Source organism: Eretmochelys imbricata, chromosome 15 (genome assembly GCF_965152235.1).
Source record: "Eretmochelys imbricata isolate rEreImb1 chromosome 15, rEreImb1.hap1, whole genome shotgun sequence".
NCBI classification, from domain to species: domain Eukaryota; kingdom Metazoa; phylum Chordata; order Testudines; family Cheloniidae; genus Eretmochelys; species Eretmochelys imbricata.
In genome coordinates this window covers 3,735,403-3,757,603 of record NC_135586.1, presented here as the reverse complement: position 1 = coordinate 3,757,603, position 22,201 = coordinate 3,735,403, and the positions used below count along the sequence as shown (strand labels likewise).

Sequence of the window (22,201 nt, the reverse complement as noted above, 5' to 3'; positions counted from 1 at the left end):
TGGGAGCGGAACTTGATGGTCAATGGGGAGACATTCCTGGGGTGGCGAGACCGTGGGACAGAGAGAACTGTTGTCAGGCCCTGGGTGGTCCAGCCTCAGATACTGAGGGGCTGTGTGAGCTGGGTGAGGGTCCCAGGGATGAAGCCCCTCGACCTGCCTATGGCCCAGATCCCTGTGCAGACCCAGGAGGGGTCAGGCTGGCTGGCCGTTGGGGTGCTCCAGGACACCAGCTGCGAGACCCTGTTGTGGGGTGACTGTGTCTCTTTGGGACAGGATCCAGGCCCTGTTCCTGTAACTGCCGAGGGTTTCAGAGTAACAGCCGTGTTAGTCTGTATTCGCAAAAAGAAAAGGAGGACTTGTGGCACCTTAGAGACTAACCAATTTATTTGAGCATAAGCTTTCGTGAAGTGAGCTGTAGCTCATGAAAGCTTATGCTCAAATAAATTGGTTAGTCTCTAAGGTGCCACAAGTCCTCCTTTTCTTTTTGCCAAGGGTTTGAATTTGAATCCAGGGAACCAATCAGTGGAGAGGGAAATAGTCAGTGAAAATGCAGATGACCTGGCTGGCAGGGGGGGAGGAGCCGCTAGGCTCAGACTACCTGCCTGCTGGTAACCAGACCCCTGGGGCTGGGTGGGACAGAGAGATGCTCCCCGCCCCCTTGCACACCGGAGAGGTGGCTCACGCTGGCTCTGATGCAGTGAGGAAAGCAGCGAGCTCGCTGCCTACCCCCACTGGGACAGCAAGGGCAGCGCTGAGCACAGTGGGAGCTGAGACCCCAGCTGAGTGGGGGGAGACACAGGCAGGGTATCTGTTGGGAGTGGAAGGTGCTTGGTAAGGAAAGTTTGGATGAGCCTAGGCAGCCTTGTGAGCTGATGGTTGTGTCTAGTCAACAGTGTGGGAAGGCGAGGAGAGTGGAAGATGAGTGTCCCTGGACCTTACCTATTACCTGGGTGGAGAATTGGGACAGTGAAGGAAATCTGCCTGTGTCTGTCAGGGGTATTGACTTGCCTATGGAGGGAGCTACCCTGATCTCCAAGCAGTTGTCTGTGACCAGCCTTGTGTGCTGGGACCAGAGGAATGAGATCCCAAGCTGTGTGTCTGGTAAAGGAGAAAGTGTGTCTGGCTCTTCTTTGTCTGTGGAGCAGACAGAAGGGGCCTTTCAGCCTGTGATGGATGAGGGTTGTGCAGTTGTCTCAGAGTTGGTTCTGGAATCAGCTAAAGCCCAGGAAGGGAAGGGTCCTAAGTTTGTGTCTGCTCGGGAGAATGGCCCTGTAACTAGGTCGCATCCAGTTAGTGTCTATGCAAAATCCCAGAGACCAGACAATTCTGGTGCTTGTATTTTGCCTGTTGCTAGTGTGTGGTTGGGAAAGGGTGGAGCAACTCTGTCTAATCATGGTGAAATCCTAGCCAGAGCACAAGGAGAGCATGAAGGTGATGTGATTGTGTTACCTACTGAAGGGGTGGAAACCTGTGGCAAGAAGAAAAAGATTTCTGAACTTGTGTGTGGCAAAGGGAAGAAGAATGCTTCTGACCTTTTCTCTAGGAAGTCTGTAAATTTGCCTGAAAGGGGATTGTGTAGGAATCCGCCGGATGGGCCAGAGGTAATTCTGGATGTAAGGGAGACCCGGAAAGAGTCTGTTGTTGCTCAGGAAAGTGTTCCTCCAGAGCAAGCCCTAGGTAAAGAGGGTAAGAGCAGATTTTCTGAGAAGTGTGAATTGTTGCATAGAAAAGCCCTAGGGAAAGGAATCCTCATGGAGTCTTTGCAAGCAGTTTACTGCAACTGAAGGGTGTGAAAGTGATTTAATTAAGAAAGTTTCAGGTCCTAACAGCCAGAAATTTTCTGCTGTGAATGGATCCACTGACTTTCCTGTTGAAAGATCCAGTGTGGATAGCTTTGAGAAGGTCTCAGATGAAGTGAAAGCTGTTAAGAAAGTTAAATAGTCCTATAACCAAGTGGCTGTGTTTGGCCAGCTTGTTGGGGAAAAGATCCAATCCCAGTTTGACCCCCTGGGGTTTTGGAGTGGCCAAAGGGCACTGGCCACATAAACCTTCCCACATGCGGCCTGCGAGTGTTATCGACCACCCCCAACCTAAGGGAGGGCGTGAAACTGGAAGGGCCTGGTGTAACTCCTACCAAGGAATGGGAGAGATGCTGGGGCATCCATGGGAACGTTGGTGGCTTCGAACTTCCCCAGGTCACCGGCTAAAGTGACCCCGCCCAGTTAATTCTTGAAGGGGGGAGAGATGTCACAAAGTGGGACTGTTCTTAATGTTTCCTCTGAATATTGTGGGGGGTGCCTCAGTTTCCCCTAGGCAGTTCTTAAGTATCTAGGGGGTGGGATAAGGGTGTATGATCATTGCAGAGCCCTAGAAGGCAGGTGTGTGCAGGGGTCTGGACACAGAGAATGGCCGACACCCTGTTTCATGGCAACTGATGGCCTGGGCCCTTCCCCCTTACAAGGTGAGAGCTGAAGGGTTGGAGAACAACGGAATCCGGTGACCTCCTGGTCCGGGAAGGGACAAAGCCCAGAGGAGGAGGGGCTGGAGGGAGTTTCAGATCCAGCTGAGGGGTCCTGTTCTCTGCACCTACAAGCTCTGTTTTAGACCATGTTCCTGTCATCTAATAAACCTCTGTTTTACTGGCTGGCTGAGAGTCACGTCTGACTGTGGAGTTGGGGGGCAGGACCCTCTGGCTTCCCCAGGAGCCCCGCCTGAGCGGACTCGCTGGGGGAAGCGCACGGAGGGGCAGAGGATGCTGAATGCTCCAAGGTCAGACCCAGGGAGGTGGAAGCTGTCTGAGCTGTGTGTCCTGCAGACAGTCTGCTCACAGAAAGGAGACTTCCCCAGAGTCCTGCCTGGCTTCATGGGGAGCAGTTCCAGAGCATCGCCCGGGGACTCCGTGACAGAGGGCAGGGCAGGAGCCTGGTCACATGGGGAGCCTAGATGCACAGAACGCTGTTGGGTGGGGCCCTGGATGCACAGGGGTCCTGGGATGGGGGGTGTTGGGTGGGGCCCTGGACGCACAGGGGTCCTGGGATGGGGGGGTGTTGGGTGGGGCCCTGGACGCACAGGGGTCCTGGGATGGGGGGTGTTGGGTGGGGCCCTGGTCGCACAGGGGTCCTGGGATGGGGGGTGTTGGGTGGGGCCCTGGACGCACAGGGGTCCTGGGATGGGGGGTGTTGGGTGGGGCCCTGGATGCACAGGGGTCCTGGGATGGGGGGTGTTGGGCGGGAGCCTGGTCGCACAGGGGTCCTGGGATGGGGGGTGTTGGGTGGGGCCCTGGACGCACAGGGGTCCTGGGATGGGGGGTGTTGGGCGGGAGCCTGGTCGCACAGGGGTCCTGGGATGGGGGGTGTTGGGTGGGGCCCTGGATGCACAGGGGTCCTGGGATGGGGGGTGTTGGGCAGGAGCCTGGTCGCACAGGGGTCCTGGGATGGGGGGTGTTGGGCAGGAGCCTGGTCGCACAGGGGTCCTGGGATGGGGGGTGTTGGGTGGGGCCCTGGTCGCACAGGGGTCCTGGGATGGGGGGTGTTGGGCAGGAGCCTGGTCGCACAGGGGTCCTGGGATGGGGGGAGTTGGGTGGGGCCCTGGTCGCACAGGGGTCCTGGGATGGGGGGTGTTGGGCGGGACCCTGGTCGCACAGGGGTCCTGGGATGGGGGGTGTTGGGTGGGGCCCTGGACGCACAGGGGTCCTGGGATGGGGGGTGTTGGGCAGGAGCCTGGTCGCACAGGGGTCCTGGGATGGGGGGTGTTGGGCAGGAGCCTGGTCGCACAGGGGTCCTGGGATGGGGGGTGTTGGGCGGGACCCTGGTCGCACAGGGGTCCTGGGATGGGGGGTGTTGGGTGGGGCCCTGGTCGCACAGGGGTCCTGGGATGGGGGGTGTTGGGCAGGAGCCTGGTCGCACAGGGGTCCTGGGATGGGGGGAGTTGGGTGGGGCCCTGGTCGCACAGGGGTCCTGGGATGGGGGGAGTTGGGCGGGAGCCTGGTCGCACAGGGGTCCTGGGATGGGGGGTGTTGGGTGGGGCCCTGGACGCACAGGGGTCCTGGGATGGGGGGTGTTGGGCAGGAGCCTGGTCGCACAGGGGTCCTGGGATGGGGGGTGTTGGGTGGGGCCCTGGACGCACAGGGGTCCTGGGATGGGGGGAGTTGGGCAGGACCCTGGTCGCACAGGGGTCCTGGGATGGGGGGTGTTGGGCAGGACCCTGGTCGCACAGGGGTCCTGGGATGGGGGGTGTTGGGCGGGGCCCTGGACGCACAGGGGTCCTGGGATGGGGGGTGTTGGGCGGGGCCCTGGACGCACAGGGGTCCTGGGATGGGGGGAGTTGGGCGGGACCCTGGACGCACAGGGGTCCTGGGATGGGGGGAGTTGGGCGGGACCCTGGACGCACAGGGGTCCTGGGATGGGGGGAGTTGGGCGGGACCCTGGTCGCACAGGGGTCCTGGGATGGGGGGTGTTGGGCAGGAGCCTGGTCGCACAGGGGTCCTGGGATGGGGGGTGTTGGGTGGGGCCCTGGTCGCACAGGGGTCCTGGGATGGGGGGTGTTGGGCAGGAGCCTGGTCGCACAGGGGTCCTGGGATGGGGGGAGTTGGGCGGGAGCCTGGTCGCACAGGGGTCCTGGGATGGGGGGAGTCGGGCGGGAGCCTGGTCGCACAGGGGTCCTGGGATGGGGGGTGTCGGGCGGGACCCTGGTCGCACAGGGGTCCTGGGATGGGGGGTGTTGGGTGGGGCCCTGGTCGCACAGGGGTCCTGGGATGGGGGGAGTTGGGCGGGACCCTGGTCGCACAGGGGTCCTGGGATGGGGGGTGTTGGGCAGGAGCCTGGTCGCACAGGGGTCCTGGGATGGGGGGTGTTGGGTGGGGCCCTGGACGCACAGGGGTCCTGGGATGGGGGGTGTTGGGCAGGACCCTGGTCGCACAGGGGTCCTGGGATGGGGGGAGTTGGGCGGGACCCTGGTCGCACAGGGGAGCGCCCGGGCAGGCGGGGGCAGAGCAGGAGCCGGGACGCGTGGCTCTGGCACAGGGAGGCCTGGGATGGGGGCTGTTGGGCGGGACCCTGGTCGCACAGGGGTCCTGGGATGGGGGGAGTTGGGTGGGGCCCTGGTCGCACAGGGGTCCTGGGATGGGGGGTGTTGGGTGGGGCCCTGGTCGCACAGGGGTCCTGGGATGGGGGGAGTTGGGCGGGACCCTGGTCGCACAGGGGTCCTGGGATGGGGGGTGTTGGGCAGGAGCCTGGTCGCACAGGGGTCCTGGGATGGGGGGAGTTGGGTGGGGCCCTGGTCGCACAGGGGTCCTGGGATGGGGGGTGTTGGGCAGGAGCCTGGTCGCACAGGGGTCCTGGGATGGGGGGAGTTGGGTGGGGCCCTGGTCGCACAGGGGTCCTGGGATGGGGGGAGTTGGGCGGGAGCCTGGTCGCACAGGGGTCCTGGGATGGGGGGTGTTGGGCAGGAGCCTGGTCGCACAGGGGTCCTGGGATGGGGGGTGTTGGGTGGGGCCCTGGACGCACAGGGGTCCTGGGATGGGGGGTGTTGGGCGGGACCCTGGTCGCACAGGGGTCCTGGGATGGGGGGTGTTGGGTGGGGCCCTGGACGCACAGGGGTCCTGGGATGGGGGGTGTTGGGCAGGAGCCTGGTCGCACAGGGGTCCTGGGATGGGGGGTGTTGGGCGGGGCCCTGGACGCACAGGGGTCCTGGGATGGGGGGAGTTGGGCAGGACCCTGGTCGCACAGGGGTCCTGGGATGGGGGGTGTTGGGTGGGGCCCTGGACGCACAGGGGTCCTGGGATGGGGGGTGTTGGGTGGGGCCCTGGACGCACAGGGGTCCTGGGATGGGGGGAGTTGGGCGGGACCCTGGACGCACAGGGGTCCTGGGATGGGGGGAGTTGGGCGGGACCCTGGACGCACAGGGGTCCTGGGATGGGGGGTGTTGGGTGGGGCCCTGGACGCACAGGGGTCCTGGGATGGGGGGAGTTGGGCGGGAACCTGGTCGCACAGGGGTCCTGGGATGGGGGGTGTTGGGCAGGAGCCTGGTCGCACAGGGGTCCTGGGATGGGGGGTGTTGGGTGGGGCCCTGGTCGCACAGGGGTCCTGGGATGGGGGGTGTTGGGCAGGAGCCTGGTCGCACAGGGGTCCTGGGATGGGGGGAGTTGGGCGGGACCCTGGTCGCACAGGGGTCCTGGGATGGGGGTGTTGGGCAGGAGCCTGGTCGCACAGGGGTCCTGGGATGGGGGGTGTTGGGCAGGAGCCTGGTCGCACAGGGGTCCTGGGATGGGGGTGTTGGGCAGGAGCCTGGTCGCACAGGGGTCCTGGGATGGGGGGTGTTGGGCGGGGCCCTGGACGCACAGGGGTCCTGGGATGGGGGGTGTCGGGCGGGACCCTGGTCGCACAGGGGTCCTGGGATGGGGGGTGTCGGGCGGGACCCTGGTCGCACAGGGGTCCTGGGATGGGGGGTGTTGGGTGGGGCCCTGGTCGCACAGGGGTCCTGGGATGGGGGGAGTTGGGCGGGACCCTGGTCGCACAGGGGTCCTGGGATGGGGGGTGTTGGGCAGGAGCCTGGTCGCACAGGGGTCCTGGGATGGGGGGTGTTGGGTGGGGCCCTGGTCGCACAGGGGTCCTGGGATGGGGGGAGTTGGGCGGGACCCTGGTCGCACAGGGGAGCGCCCGGGCAGGCGGGGGCAGAGCAGGAGCCGGGACGCGTGGCTCTGGCACAGGGAGGCCTGGGATGGGGGGTGTTGGGCGGGACCCTGGTCGCACAGGGGTCCTGGGATGGGGGGAGTTGGGTGGGGCCCTGGTCGCACAGGGGTCCTGGGATGGGGGGTGTTGGGTGGGGCCCTGGTCGCACAGGGGTCCTGGGATGGGGGGTGTTGGGTGGGGCCCTGGTCGCACAGGGGTCCTGGGATGGGGGGTGTTGGGTGGGGCCCTGGTCGCACAGGGGAGCGCCCGGGCAGGCGGGGGCAGAGCAGGAGCCGGGACGCGTGGCTCTGGCACAGGGGTCCTGGGATGGGGGGAGTTGGGCGGGGCCCTGGTCGCACAGGGGTCCTGGGATGGGGGGAGTTGGGCGGGACCCTGGTCGCACAGGGGTCCTGGGATGGGGGGAGTTGGGCGGGACCCTGGTCGCACAGGGGTCCTGGGATGGGGGGAGTTGGGCGGGACCCTGGTCGCACAGGGGTCCTGGGATGGGGGGAGTTGGGCGGGACCCTGGTCGCACAGGGGTCCTGGGATGGGGGGTGTTGGGCGGGACCCTGGTCGCACAGGGGTCCTGGGATGGGGGGTGTTGGGCAGGAGCCTGGTCGCACAGGGGTCCTGGGATGGGGGGTGTTGGGTGGGGCCCTGGACGCACAGGGGTCCTGGGATGGGGGGTGTTGGGCAGGAGCCTGGTCGCACAGGGGTCCTGGGATGGGGGGTGTTGGGCAGGAGCCTGGTCGCACAGGGGTCCTGGGATGGGGGGTGTTGGGCAGGAGCCTGGTCGCACAGGGGTCCTGGGATGGGGGGTGTTGGGCGGGACCCTGGTCGCACAGGGGTCCTGGGATGGGGGGTGTTGGGTGGGGCCCTGGTCGCACAGGGGTCCTGGGATGGGGGGTGTTGGGCAGGAGCCTGGTCGCACAGGGGTCCTGGGATGGGGGGAGTTGGGTGGGGCCCTGGTCGCACAGGGGTCCTGGGATGGGGGGAGTTGGGCGGGACCCTGGTCGCACAGGGGTCCTGGGATGGGGGGTGTTGGGTGGGGCCCTGGACGCACAGGGGTCCTGGGATGGGGGGTGTTGGGCAGGAGCCTGGTCGCACAGGGGTCCTGGGATGGGGGGTGTTGGGCGGGGCCCTGGACGCACAGGGGTCCTGGGATGGGGGGAGTTGGGCAGGACCCTGGTCGCACAGGGGTCCTGGGATGGGGGGTGTTGGGTGGGGCCCTGGACGCACAGGGGTCCTGGGATGGGGGGTGTTGGGTGGGGCCCTGGACGCACAGGGGTCCTGGGATGGGGGGAGTTGGGCGGGACCCTGGACGCACAGGGGTCCTGGGATGGGGGGAGTTGTGCGGGACCCTGGACGCACAGGGGTCCTGGGATGGGGGGTGTTGGGTGGGGCCCTGGACGCACAGGGGTCCTGGGATGGGGGGAGTTGGGCGGGACCCTGGTCGCACAGGGGTCCTGGGATGGGGGGTGTTGGGCAGGAGCCTGGTCGCACAGGGGTCCTGGGATGGGGGGTGTTGGGTGGGGCCCTGGTCGCACAGGGGTCCTGGGATGGGGGGTGTTGGGCAGGAGCCTGGTCGCACAGGGGTCCTGGGATGGGGGGAGTTGGGCGGGACCCTGGTCGCACAGGGGTCCTGGGATGGGGGTGTTGGGCAGGAGCCTGGTCGCACAGGGGTCCTGGGATGGGGGGAGTTGGGCGGGAGCCTGGTCGCACAGGGGTCCTGGGATGGGGGGTGTCGGGCGGGAGCCTGGTCGCACAGGGGTCCTGGGATGGGGGGTGTCGGGCGGGAGCCTGGTCGCACAGGGGTCCTGGGATGGGGGGTGTCGGGCGGGACCCTGGTCGCACAGGGGTCCTGGGATGGGGGGTGTCGGGCGGGACCCTGGTCGCACAGGGGTCCTGGGATGGGGGGTGTTGGGTGGGGCCCTGGTCGCACAGGGGTCCTGGGATGGGGGGAGTTGGGCGGGACCCTGGTCGCACAGGGGTCCTGGGATGGGGGGTGTTGGGCAGGAGCCTGGTCGCACAGGGGTCCTGGGATGGGGGGTGTTGGGTGGGGCCCTGGACGCACAGGGGTCCTGGGATGGGGGGTGTTGGGCAGGAGCCTGGTCGCACAGGGGTCCTGGGTTGGGGGGAGTTGGGCGGGACCCTGGTCGCACAGGGGAGCGCCCGGGCAGGCGGGGGCAGAGCAGGAGCCGGGACGCGTGGCTCTGGCACAGGGAGGCCTGGGATGGGGGGAGTTGGGCGGGACCCTGGTCGCACAGGGGTCCTGGGATGGGGGGAGTTGGGTGGGGCCCTGGTCGCACAGGGGTCCTGGGATGGGGGGTGTTGGGTGGGGCCCTGGTCGCACAGGGGTCCTGGGATGGGGGGAGTTGGGCGGGACCCTGGTCGCACAGGGGTCCTGGGATGGGGGGTGTTGGGTGGGGCCCTGGTCGCACAGGGGAGCGCCCGGGCAGGCGGGGGCAGAGCAGGAGCCGGGACGCGTGGCTCTGGCACAGGGAGGCCTGGGATGGGGGGAGTTGGGCGGGACCCTGGTCGCACAGGGGTCCTGGGATGGGGGGTGTTGGGCAGGACCCTGGTCGCACAGGGGTCCTGCGATGGGGGGAGTTGGGTGGGACCCTGGTCGCACAGGGGTCCTGGGATGGGGGGAGTTGGGTGGGGCCCTGGTCGCACAGGGGTCCTGGGATGGGGGGAGTTGGGCGGGACCCTGGTCGCACAGGGGAGCGCCCGGGCAGGCGGGGGGCAGAGCAGGAGCCGGGACGCGTGGCTCTGGCACAGGGAGGCCTGGGATGGGGGGTGTTGGGTGGGGCCCTGGTCGCACAGGGGTCCTGGGATGGGGGGTGTTGGGTGGGGCCCTGGTCGCACAGGGGTCCTGGGATGGGGGGAGTTGGGCGGGACCCTGGACGCACAGGGAGGCCTGGGATGGGGGGAGTTGGGCGGGACCCTGGTCGCACAGGGGTCCTGGGATGGGGGGAGTTGGGCGGGACCCTGGTCGCACAGGGGTCCTGGGATGGGGGGTGTTGGGTGGGGCCCTGGTCGCACAGGGGAGCGCCCGGGCAGGCGGGGGCAGAGCAGGAGCCGGGACGCGTGGCTCTGGCACAGGGAGGCCTGGGATGGGGGGTGTTGGGTGGGGCCCTGGTCGCACAGGGGAGCGCCCGGGCAGGCGGGGGCAGAGCAGGAGCCGGGACGCGTGGCTCTGGCACAGGGAGGCCTGGGATGGGGGGTGTTGGGTGGGGCCCTGGTCGCACAGGGGAGCGCCCGGGCAGGCGGGGGCAGAGCAGGAGCCGGGACGCGTGGCTCTGGCACAGGGAGGCCTGGGATGGGGGGAGTTGGGCGGGACCCTGGTCGCACAGGGGAGCGCCCGGGCAGGCGGGGGCAGAGCAGGAGCCGGGACGCGTGGCTCTGGCACAGGGAGGCCTGGGATGGGGGGTGTTGGGTGGGGCCCTGGTCGCACAGGGGTCCTGGGATGGGGGGAGTTGGGCGGGACCCTGGTCGCACAGGGGTCCTGGGATGGGGGGTGTTGGGTGGGGCCCTGGTCGCACAGGGGTCCTGGGATGGGGGGAGTTGGGCGGGACCCTGGTCGCACAGGGGTCCTGGGATGGGGGGAGTTGGGCGGGACCCTGGTCGCACAGGGGAGCGCCCGGGCAGGCGGGGGCAGAGCAGGAGCCGGGACGCGTGGCTCTGGCACAGGGAGGCCTGGGATGGGGGGTGTTGGGTGGGGCCCTGGTCGCACAGGGGAGCGCCCGGGCAGGCGGGGGCAGAGCAGGAGCCGGGACGCGTGGCTCTGGCACAGGGAGGCCTGGGATGGGGGGGTGTTGGGTGGGGCCCTGGTCGCACAGGGGTCCTGGGATGGGGGGTGTTGGGTGGGGCCCTGGTCGCACAGGGGAGCGCCCGGGCAGGCGGGGGCAGAGCAGGAGCCAGGACGCGTGGCTCTGGCACAGGGGTCCTGGGATGGGGGGTGTTGGGTGGGGCCCTGGTCGCACAGGGGAGCGCCCGGGCAGGCGGGGGCAGAGCAGGAGCCGGGACGCGTGGCTCTGGCACAGGGGTCCTGGGATGGGGGGAGTTGGGCGGGGCCCTGGTCGCACAGGGAGGCCTGGGATGGGGGGTGTTGGGCGGGACCCTGGTCGCACAGGGGAGCGCCCGGGCAGGCGGGGGCAGAGCAGGAGCCGGGACGCGTGGCTCTGGCACAGGGGGGCCTGGGGACAGGAGTCGATCTCACCCAGTCGCACAGGCGCTCTCAGCAGCCCAGCTGTGCGAGCGAGGGAATGTAGGTCAGTGCTTTGCCGATAACGCGCTGGCCAGCTGCCAGCCCCGCTGCGGGAGCAGCTCAGGTGCGGGGCCCGGCAGCCCAGGGGATAATTAGATGAAACCTTCTGCTCAGATCATCCGACTTTCCATGGATCAAACGGGAGAGCGCGAACCCGGGGTGGAAATTTCCACTGCCAGGCGCTAGCTGGTGGGGTGTCCCGGGGCCTGCAGCCCTGCTAGCACTGAGCACGAGAGCATGGTGGGAAGTGGGCAGAGCAAACCACAACCTGACAGGCCTGAAGCAGACTCCCTGCCCCCCAGCTAGCCTGGAGGAAGCCATCTGCCAGCGCAGCAGAATGGCCGTGTACACACAGCCCTGTGCCCAGCACACATCCAGAGGGGCCACAGATTCAGATGGGTGCTGCTGCAGAGCAATCCCAGCTGGGTTTAGGACTGAAGGGCCAAGGGAGGCCCAGGACCCAAATCCACGTGGGGACCACACAGCACTCCCCAGGCAAGGTGCTGGCTTGCAATTCCCAAAGCAGAGCCCCCGCTGGGAACCCTGCTGGATGCAGGGGTTCAGCACCTGAATCTGGCTCCTGGGGGCGAGACACGGCCCGTTTCAGAGGGGTGGAGCTGCAGACTCAGCTCCAAGCCCCAATCAGAGCCGGTGGGTGGGGTGGGCAGGGAGTGGAAGGAGCCGGGGGGTACATACTCGTGGTCCAGGATGCCGCTGGCTACATGTCCCTCGAACTGCTGCATGTTGAGGATGGTGGTGAAATCCTCCTTGCGCTGCTCGGCCTTCTCCAAGTGAGCTGGCAGGTGGCAGTTCAGGAAACAGACCATGTGGCCGAAGATGGAGAGCCGCACGCTGACCCCGCCCTTGTTGCCCTGCTCCAAGAGGAACCCAAGCTGTGTCATCGGAGGAGGGGAGCCCCCCCCAGAGTCACATCCCCCCACCCCTGCCAGAGCACCCTCCTCACCCAGTAGCCGCCCAGCCCGGTCCTGGTGCAGTCCGTCTGGATGTCCTGCAGGAAGGGGAGATGATAGTACTTGGCAAACACCAGCAGGATCACACCCTGCATCCGCACCGTGCTCACCTGCAACAGGGAGAGAAGGGCATGAGGCAGGGCAGCCATTCCAGGGCTTTTCCCCTGCATGGCAGGGGGCATGGGGCTGAGGTGCAGGGCTGGGCCAGCACCTCAGCTAGAATCCCAGCTCTGCCCAGGTGCCCCCCCCCCCACTCCCTGCCCCTGCCTGCCTCAGTCTCCCCATCTGCGAGACAGGGCTGATGGCACTGACCCACCTTCCCTGGGGCAGGCCTGGCAGGACTGGTCAGCTTTGGCACATGGCACAGCACTGAGGGGTGTTTATGCGCCAGCCAGAGCAGATGGCAGCCACCCCAAGCATGCAGATCTGCAGCTTGCTGTGACCGGGAGCACCCACCCTGTCCTGTATTTGGTACCCAGCCGGCGCCCTGCTCCGCAGCATCCATTCCCAGGCAATCCTTATGCAGCCAGGCTCACGCCAGCATGCCACTGCCCCAGGAATGGACCCTGCATAGCACTCTCTTGGCAACAGGCGCTATCCCAGAGTCCCAGCGGGGCTTAGTTCCCTGGATGGGGGTGGGCACTTAGGACCTCGGATCAGGCCAGAGTCCGGCGGCTGCTCAAAGCCCAGGGCTCCACACGCAGTGCGCTGGGGGCTGTGCTAGCCCCCCAAGGGATGGGGGCGGTGGGCCAGCAAGGGACCAGCAGGATGGGGAGGTATGCTGGGCTGGCCGGGCAGGCATGGTGGGGAGTGCTGTGAGCCGCAGGGCCATGGGATGGCACAGGGCAGCTCCATGGGCTCCAGGCCACAGAGTAGATCCACTGGAAATGGGGTGGGCTCAGGCCCCCATGGCAAAGCAGCCCCCACCCTTGTGCTCCTGGGGAAGACCTGCCCTCCACTCCTGGGCCCAGGTACAGTTACACCCCCACCCCTCTGGCAGGGGAGGAGCCAGACACAGCACTGCCCACCCAGCATTTGGGGCCCCCATTAGAAGAGTTTAACTGTGCTTGTGACCTCACAGTCTCAAGTTGCCATGGAGACAGCTGTGAGGACACACACAAAGGGGGCCAGGGGGCTGGGAGTGTTCAGATCACAGGCAGAAGCCCATGGAAGGTGCCTGGCACCAGATACCACTGTCATGAGCTTTGTACGTTTTCTGCGCTCCCCGACTTGCCAAACCCAACCCCACTCCTGACTCTCCACCAGCTCCCCTCTACTCTTTGACCTCACCCCAAACTTTAATTCAAAGAAGTAGCCCAAACGGCACTAAGGAGACACCCATGGGACAAGAAGTGCCTCATGTCCCAGATTCTTAGTACCTTGCAAAGGTGGGGCAGGGTGTCACTTCTCCGTGGTGCAATGAGGGAAACTGAGGCAGAGATCAGGGAAAGGTCTTGCCCAGAGTCACCCAATGAAGTGGTGGCAGGGTCTTGCTCTCCCTGTGCATTGTTTAAGCGTTAGAGCAATCTCCTTCAAATCACCACCCAGGGAGACCTGGGATGGGGAACTGTGTCAGCTTCCCAGGCTGGGGGGGCGTAGGGAGGCCCTGGCTGCCTGCACTGCTGGGTGGGGTACCCAGTTTGATTTAATCAGATTTTTGCTCAAACCAAGCAGGCCTTCGAGCCCAACCCCCCCTACCAATACAAAGTTGAAGGGACTCAGCACGTCCATGAAGAGCTCACTCCACTGGTCTGTGAAGAGGGCGTCCTTCAGGCGCTTGTTGATCATGGAGTTCACTTCCTGCAGCCTGGAAGGGAGACAGACAGGTCTGACTGCAGGCTTGGGAAGACTCCCCAGCAGCCCTCCAGCCAGCGGGCACTCCTCCCTGCCAGGAGACTGCCCGGGCGTCAGCTAGGGGCAACTCCCTCAGACAGGGGCAGAGGCCCAGTGCTGGAGGGAGCAGGGAGATGGAAATCCCCCCAGGAGAGTCCCTGCCGCTGGCAGAGGAGGGGGCTTCTGCACTGTGCCCGGCTGGCAGCTCAGGGTGAGTCAAACACTACAGCCAGCAGGGCAGGGCTTAACCGCCAGACAGGGGTCTTGGGGACCCCGCAGGGGTTCTGTGCCCCTATTCACACTGTAGTTCTGCCAAGGTTTGCACCACCCGTGGCTTTGCATTATTAACAGCCTGCCCTAGCTCAGCCCGGGCAGCTGTTAACAAAAGCAAAGGGCGGGAGACACTGCCTCAGGGATAGAATCATAGAAATGTGGGGCTGGAACGGAAGGGACCTCGGGAGGTCAGGTCCTCAGCCCCTGTGCTGGGGCAGGACCAAGTTAACCTAGACCAGCCTTGACAGGCATTTGTCCAACCTGTTCTTAAACTTCCAGTGACGGGGATCCCACACCCTCCCGAGGGAACCTGCTGGTTGAAGACGTCGCATCAAAAAGCAGAGAGGAATTTAAACAGTGCCAGGCCCCTGGGCACCATGCCTGTGGGGGCCAGGCAAGTGGGCCAGAGGTGTCAAGGAACCTGGAGAGCCCTAGGAATGGACAGTGATCATAAACGGGTACAGGGAATTGAATCTCCTGTGCTGTGTGCGACTCCCAGCCGGGATGGGGGAGTCCAGCAGGAGAGAGAGCAAGCCCACAAGCAGCCTCATTTGGACTGGAAGGTCTCTGGGAGAGGGACTATCTCTGAACAGTGGAGCCCTGATCTCAGTTAGGGTTCCCAGGTACTAATGTAAACCACTACAATAGTACCCAAAGGGCCTGTCTTTTTCTTGCACTTTGGCAACACTCGTCTGGCTTGTCGTGCCAACAAAGTCTCCGTGCGTTGAATTGGAAGCTGCCTCGTTGGTAGCTAAGAACTGCATTAAGTGTTACCAGGGGCTGGCTCCAATCCAGCTTGAACAGAACAATGGATCCATGCCCTTGAGGGCTGCTTACTATGGCCAAGGGCTGATCGCAGAGAGAGAGACTCCTACGAGGCTTTGGAGGGGATGTTGAACTGTCCATGGCCCAGTCCTGAGAGGTGCAGGGGCATTTGTATGGGCTGGGCTCTGCCATGTATAGCAAGCAGGGATCGGGGGAGTGAGGAGGGCTGGAGGGTGGATTTGAGGGGGTTAAAAAGTGTTTGGGCTACATTTACTGTTATATCTTTATCGTGTGTTTTATTCTGAATCATCTTCCTTGCTGTCGTACGCCGTGTGCAGGGCAGCACGCACCCTTGGGGAGCTGGGACTAGAACCTGGGTCTTTCCGCTTCAAAAGAGGCTCTATTGCTTGGGCTAGTGGACGATTCCTTTTGGTGACCACAGAAGTAGGTCTCCTGGCCTCTCTGGGACCCACCTACCGCAGGGCAGCCTCCTCCAACACCGGCGCATGGCGCCCCTTACCCAATGGCGATCATGTCGGTGTCGTTTGTGTCACCCGTGTTGAGGTGCAGCAGGGAGGTCACATCGCTCGGGGGCATGGCTGTGCCAACGTTCCACGTGACCACGGTGATCCTTGGACAGATAAAGGGAGCCACGCTCAGGTTTTGGGACAAGGGTGCCCCTCCCCCACAGTCTGCTTAGCCCTCTGCCTCGGAGCTGCTGCCCTGTGGGGAGGGAGAACCAGCCATGGCAAAGGCTAATGAATGAGGTCGGGGTCTGGCAAGGCTGTGCCCGAGGAAGAGGCTGCTGGGCACCCCGCCCCGCTGCAAGCGGAGCTCAGCTGGGCTAAGAACACCGCACTGGGCATGCTACACACCGAGTGCACTCAGCAAGTGCTAGCCCCTGGGCGCGTGCTCCATACCAGGGCGTGGCAGGCACAGGGCTCAACCCTGCCTCGACACCCACGCCTCAGCTGGACTGTCACACACCCGGCTGGGCGGCAGGAAGGCCTTCACCTACAGCCGTGTCTTTTGACACTAGCAGCCTCTGTGGAGCTTCTGCCCCTTGCCCTGTGGGCTCAGGGCCGGGATAGCAACACCAGGCTGGCCCCAGGCTCCCTGCAGCCCCCCACCCCCAGGAGCCTGCTAATCCCCAGTTGTATCAGCAGTAGGGTGACCAGATGTCCCGATTTTATAGGGACAGTCCCGATTTTTGTGTCTTTTTCTTATATAGGCTCCTATTACCCCCCACCCCCTGTCCCGATTTTTCACACTTGCTGTCTGGTCACCCTAATGAGCAGCCACCCACCCCAACAAGCTGCCTGGGGTTGTGCAGCCCCATGACTCCTCCTTCTGCCCCACTGCTCAGGGCAGGACTTGGTGGTTCTAGTGACATGCAAATTACTTGCAAAATGTAACTTGATTCATTAGCTTATTTGCACAAGATGACAGAGGTGGGGGGAGGGCAGTGGCTGCATCTGAGTCCCCAGGGACCATGCCGCAGCCATGGGTCACACACAAGGCTGCAGCTGACCCCAGCCAGGAAGTTGGTGCAGAAATGGGGTCTCTCGTGGGTCTCTCCCCTCATTACGGTGACCAGACAGCAAATGTGAAAAATCGGGACAGGGACTGGGGGTAATAGGAGCCTAAATAGAAAAGACTCAAAAATCGTGACTGTCCCTATAAAATCGGGACATCTGGTCACCAGACCCCTGATCCAGGAGCTTACTGGATTCTGGCTGGTGTGGAAGGGGTTGGGTTTGAGCTCGGGGGAGACATTGGAACCCACTTCCCTCCCCACGGTCTGCCTGAGTTTGCTGCCCTGCCTTAGAAGCATGTGGCAGACCTGGGGGAGGAAGGGAGGAGCAGGGAATGCCTTGGCATCGGGTCGGGGGGGGAAAGCTGGGCTGTTTCCTCTGGAGCAGCTGCTGGCTCTCTCTTTGTGAAGGGCTGGGATTGGTAGAGGGGCCCGGAGCCCAGGGCATGTGTGTGCTGTCCTCACGCAGAGCTGCTATCAGTCACGCCATGGCACTGAACGCCAGCCTTGCTGGACAGTTGAAGTTGCTGAAGAAGGTGGGTTCCAGCTGCAGGGTAGATGTATGGGGCAGGCAGGCTAGGCCCGGATCCCAAGCTAGGGAGCTGAATGGACAGACAGCTACACAACTGACCCCGCTGCCCTTTGAGCCCCGCACTGGGATCACATCCCCGGCCGCTGCCAGGACTAGGAGCAGTCGGCAGGCAGCACACGCCCCACCTGCCCCCATGTGCTCCAGCTCCCGAAGGGGCTCTGCCCATCCACACTGGGCTGGCCTTTGAGCTGGGCAGTTGGCCCTGACTCTGCTGAGCATGCTGCGGCCACCTGCAGAGAGCACCGAGCGGGGCATTACTCTGCTCCTCCATGCTGGCACTCAGCCAGAGCCTCTCCCGGTTCCTCCCCCTGCCCAGCCGACCGCAGCAGGGCTCTGAGCATGCCCTGGCCCTGAAATAGGCTTCCCAGCCCCCCAGGGATCAGACTGATCCCCCCCTCCCCCAGAGCTGCAGCTCACGCTCACCAGAACGCGCCGTTCTCCTTGGCCTTGCCCAGCCGGCTCACGGGAGCCTCGGGGGGGTCCATGCAGCCAGGCAGGGCGAGGGACGGGCTGCTCCTCCCGTAGGAGGGGAACTCCTCAGACTCGACCTTGGCCAGGGCCATGGACTTGGAGGGGCCGATCCTTCCCCCGGAGAGGAACTCGCTGGAGATGGCTTTGGGGAGGCTCACGGGTCTGGGGGACGAGCTAGTTCTGCCCCCGGAAATATAGTCACTGGACTCTGCCTTGGGGAGTGCCTCTTTCCGCTCCACAGGGAGCATCTGCCCGGAGGGCCCTTGATCCAGGAGGCAGAGTTCGGGGTGTGTGGATCGGCTGGGCGACTGGCTGAGCTTCCCAGCGGGCGCCGGGCTGGGGCGGGAGGAGGGGCTGCCAGTGCCCGGGGACAGCGGGCAAAACTCCACCGGGGACAGCAAGCTGAACAGCTGGGCCCCACCTGAGCCGTCGGGCTGGGCTCTGCTGCTCTCCAGCGCCAGGGACTGGCTGTGCCTGCCCGGGGACCTCTCCTCTGGCCCCACGTGCTGGGAGCCCTCGGGCTGCGAGCGAGGGGAGATGGGATGGAAAGGGTCAAAGAGGGTGTCGGGCCTGGAGCCGCTGTGCCCCAGGGGGAGGTTCCCCCCAGGGTACGCTGCTGAGATGGGCCCACTGGAGCCCTCCGGCTGGAACCGAACTGAGCCCTCCGCCCCAAACGGGGCCATGAGGGGAGCAAACAGTCCCGGGGAGGTGGCGGTAATGGAGCCCCTCGGCGATAGAGACGGGGCCCCCATGGCCGAGGCCGGTCCCTGGTCCTTGTTCCCACGGTGAGCCGGCTCCATCTGAGAGAGAGAACAGATAGGGTGTGCATGAGCCCCTGCCACGCTCGTCCCCTGGCCTGGATGCTGGCCCTCGCCCATCCCTGCACCCCGAGACGCACTCATGCTGGGGACGCCACCCTTCCAGGGACACCCCGAGATGATCTCCTTCCAGGGACACCCCCTTCCAGAGATACCCCCCTTTCAGGGATGCCCCCGTATCCTGAGATGAGCTCCTCCCAGGGGCGCCCAGCTTCCGGAGATGCCCCCACCCCGAGACGTGCACTTTACCCACCCATCCTGTGCCCAGCACTCATGGGCCCACTGCCTATGAAAGTGCAGCCCATAGGCCCCAGCGGGCCAGACTCCATTTTGGTGTGGGACCAAGATGCAGCAGTGCATGCTGGGACCTGGATCCTTTGCAGGCCATACCTTTGCTTTCAAGAGGCGAGTGTCTGCCCTGTTTCAGGCCAAGCCTGCAGTAGCCTAGGAGGGCCAGGGCCCATCCACTGGAGCTAGAGGCTCCCCCTGACAGTCACATGGAGGCCAAAGCCCCTTGTGCGGGCCAGAGGTCTCTGCACCAGGTTTGTCCTCTGCCTGTCCTCCCCAGGCTCACCGGGGCTGCGCTGGGACACCGGGCGAGCAGGCACGTACCTGCAAGAAAGCTCCAGGGGTATCTCTGGAGCACGTGGGGGTGGGGAGGGTGGCTCCAGATCTGCCACATGCACATTAGCACACCAGCAAAGCGTGCCCCTGCCCGGAGCCATGTCGTGTGCTCGGGGCTCTCAGGGCCTGGGGTTCACAGCAGCCTGTCTCCACCCTGGGGAAGGGAAGTCAGGGACCTTCCTCAGAGCTCCTGCTGCCTTCCCAAGTCTGCATGAGGGGCTATGGCTGCAACAGCCCCCGACCCCTCCTCCCCCCCTGCTCCTTGTCTCCTGCCTGTCCCCTGGGCTCAGCACTCTGAGAGGGCTAACTCTGGGGTGCAGAGGACGGCAGCTGGCAAGCACATCGCAGCTCCTAGGGGTCAAAGCCCTGAGGCCAGGGCGCACACAGGGCTGCACAGTGGCACAGTTTCTGCAGTGCATGGTGCCAAGCGAGTGCCCGGAGTCCTGCCTCTGCAGGGCTGGGCCTGGCACCCAGGGGGGAGCAGCGGGTCCCCTCTCTGGCTGCTCCAATCTGATCAGTAAGCTCAGCACACGGGGAGGAGAGAGGAGAGAGCGCCTGGCAGGCCGGTGCCCTGCCCACTCCAGCGAGTTACCAGTGAGATCCTGGGGGCATAGAGGCTGGCAGGTGCAGGGCCTGCTACACAGCATGGGGCAGCAGATTCATCAGAGCCCAGAAAAACAGAGGGCCCGGCTGCCCACTCGCGTGCACCCCCCGGGGGTCAGGAGAGATGCCATTGGCATCAGGGTAGTCACACCCAGGAGCTTCTTGCTGCCCCGCCACATGCCACTCACTGCCATGCTCAGAGTGTCCAGCTGGGGCGCCAGGCTGGTCGGTTGGAGCTATGCATGCTGGGAACACCCGTCTAGGGCAGGAGATGCTGGAGAATGGCGCCGCTGCCCTGCTGCGTGGGGGCAAGGCGTGGCCAGCAGTGCCAGTGTGAGGCATGCCAGGGAGAATGGGGGTCACGCGAGTCCAGGAGCCAGCTGAGTGAAGGGACACCCCCCATCAGGGGGATCCCCAGCTCGTTCCCCCCCCCCCCCCACACACACACACCCTCTGGCTGGCCTGGCCTGGGGCCGGGCTGGATTAAGGAGGGGGATGGAGAGACCTGGCTGCACCCAAAGCCGGCAGCCCCTGGCACAAACCCCACTCTGCCAAAGCCCCCCCCATCCCCCATCTCTGCCAGCCCAGCAGCATGACACGGCCCTGCCATGCGGTCACCTCGCTCCTGCTGCTCTGCCCAGCCAGCCTACTCCTCCCTCGGGAGTGTTCCCTTCCCAGCTAACAGCCTGGAGCCCTGCTGCTGGGGGTCTCCCTCCCCCCAGGGGCTTGTCCTCTCTGGCAGCGCTTGGCACCGGTGGGCAAGGGGCTGTGCCTGAGCTGCCCACCCATCTCCCCTGTACCAAGGCACCCGCCTCCCCTCTGCTACTAGCCATTAGAGCAGAGGACTAGCCCGAACTCCTGGGTTCTAGCCTCTGTTCACTTTAGCACAAGGTCAGCAGCCTTGGGGCACTGGCTGTGGGGTGGGAGCATCGGGGGGCCGAGCCCTCTGCCCCTGCTGGTACAACAGGCCACAGTACCAGTCCCCCAGCTGGACTTGGACTAGCAGTTCCGGCCACCCAGCCCGCGGGGGCCAGGCTCCCAGCTCTTAGGGACGATCAGGCCCCCTCGTGCTGGGACAACCAGAGCCACCAGCCCCTGGGAACAGCTTGGCCTCGGTGTCCGATGTGAGGCCCCTTTGTGTGAAGAGCATTGGCCTTGGGGACCCAGTTCCTGGCTGGCTCTCCCTGCTGTGGGGCAGACGGGACGTCCCACCTGCCGGCAGGGGGCTGGGCTGTGGGTAGCTAGTCGCTGGCACCTGGGGAGCTGGGCACCGTTCTCCCTCCATGGATCCCTGCGCTCACATGGCCCCTCCATGCCCTTCATTTCCCCTCTCCAGCCCGGCTCAGACTTGCTGACATTTGCACCGTTCCCTTAACCCTTCCCATACCGGGGACCCCGCTTTGGGGCTGCTGGCCCATCGGGCATGGGACGCCTCGGCAGCTTGGCTCCCTGCAAAGGCAGGGGCTGCTTTTCGCCCCAGGAACGTCACCCGTTGCTAGCAGGAAGGGGAAGAGGAAGCAGCTGACTGGCTCTTGGGTAACACGGGTGCTGGGTGTCAGCTCGGCCAGTGCTCGCAGGGGGGTGGGGGGCAAAGCATGGCTGGGGGCACCACGGCAGGTGCACACACAGCAGGCCAAGCTACTAGAGCCGCCAGAGTCTGGCGCAAACCAGTGAAATCCCCCCATGGGGCTCAGAGATGGGGGGCACTGGACAGCGGAGCCAGCCCGACCCGCGCCCCTCCACCTCACCAGGCTCTTCCCTGCCCCGGGCAGAGCTGTCCCGCTGGGAAGCCACAGGCAGGTCTCCTGGGTTCTACTCCGGGCACAGAGCAGCGCCCAGCTCCCTCCGGGACCCAGCCCCCCGCAACCTCCCCAGAGCGCCGGCTCCTCCACTCACCTGCCATGAAAACAGCTCAGCCCGGGCCCTCCCGCGCTCCCCGGCCTGGGGGCGGAGCGGGAGAAACCACCAGCCATTATTTGACTCACCTGCCGAAAGCAGCGACTCTGTCACCAGGTGGGCGAGAGGTCGGCTGGTGCTGCCAGCGTGACCCAGCTCCCCCCGGGCCACAGGTGCGTGGGACCGCGGCCAGGCCCCTCGCGCAGCTGGGCGAGGGACGTGGGCCGGGGGGCAGCCTGGGGTCATCGGACTAACGGATCCGTGCCCCGTCGGGGCAGCTCTGCCAGCCGCGACCCCTGGCATCACTCGCCCCTCCGGGGTCCAGGCTGCCCAAGGGGCAGGGGCAGCCGGTCACCAGAGCTCACAGCCGGTCAGAGCCGGGGCCGGGCACGTGGGGAGCAGCCGGCCCGGCACTCGGGGCACCCCGGGGGGCAGCGCTGCCCGGCTCTCGCGGGGAGGCTCCATTTTCCCTGGCCCAGGTGTGCCCGGGCTGCCCGCGGGGCCGGCCGGAGCCTCACCTTGCGGGGGCCGCCGCAGGGCTCAGCCGCAGCCTGCGGGGCAGCGGTTCTGCTCCGCCCCGGCCCCGGCCCCGGCCCCGGCCTCCGGCTGCTGCGGCTCGGTTGCTCCATCGCTGCCTCCCCGACGATGCTTTCAGCTCCCTCCCGCAGCCCGGGGACTCAGTGATGTCACCAGCCCCGCAACCTGCTGGAGGATTTAAAGGCGCAGGAGCCCATCAGGGTGCCACTGAGCGCTGCCAGCTGGAGGGCAGCAGGCTGGGCAAGCAGAAAGCGGGGACTGGGAGCCCTTTGCCCTGCCCCGGGGTGGCAAGGGTCTCTGGGCACAGCTGCCACTGCAGGTTCTGCTCCCTGCCTGCCCTGGAAAG

General features: G+C 65.5%; 1 protein-coding gene across 1 annotated transcript in view; it reads right to left on the bottom strand.

Moving 5' to 3' along the window:
- The window catches only part of INPP5J (inositol polyphosphate-5-phosphatase J), a 35,081-nt gene extending 13,134 nt beyond the window's left edge, over positions 1–21,947 (bottom strand). Inside the window, exons 1-6 of the mRNA XM_077834995.1 lie at positions 21,837–21,947; positions 17,330–18,177; positions 15,301–15,411; positions 13,608–13,716; positions 11,903–12,019; positions 11,635–11,810 (exon numbers count right to left, since the gene is read on the bottom strand). Coding sequence (XP_077691121.1) covers positions 11,635–11,810; positions 11,903–12,019; positions 13,608–13,716; positions 15,301–15,411; positions 17,330–18,177; positions 21,837–21,947 — 1,472 coding nt within the window. The remainder of the gene's footprint in view (positions 1–11,634; positions 11,811–11,902; positions 12,020–13,607; positions 13,717–15,300; positions 15,412–17,329; positions 18,178–21,836) is intronic.
- Between the last annotated feature and the right edge of the window lie 254 nt (positions 21,948–22,201).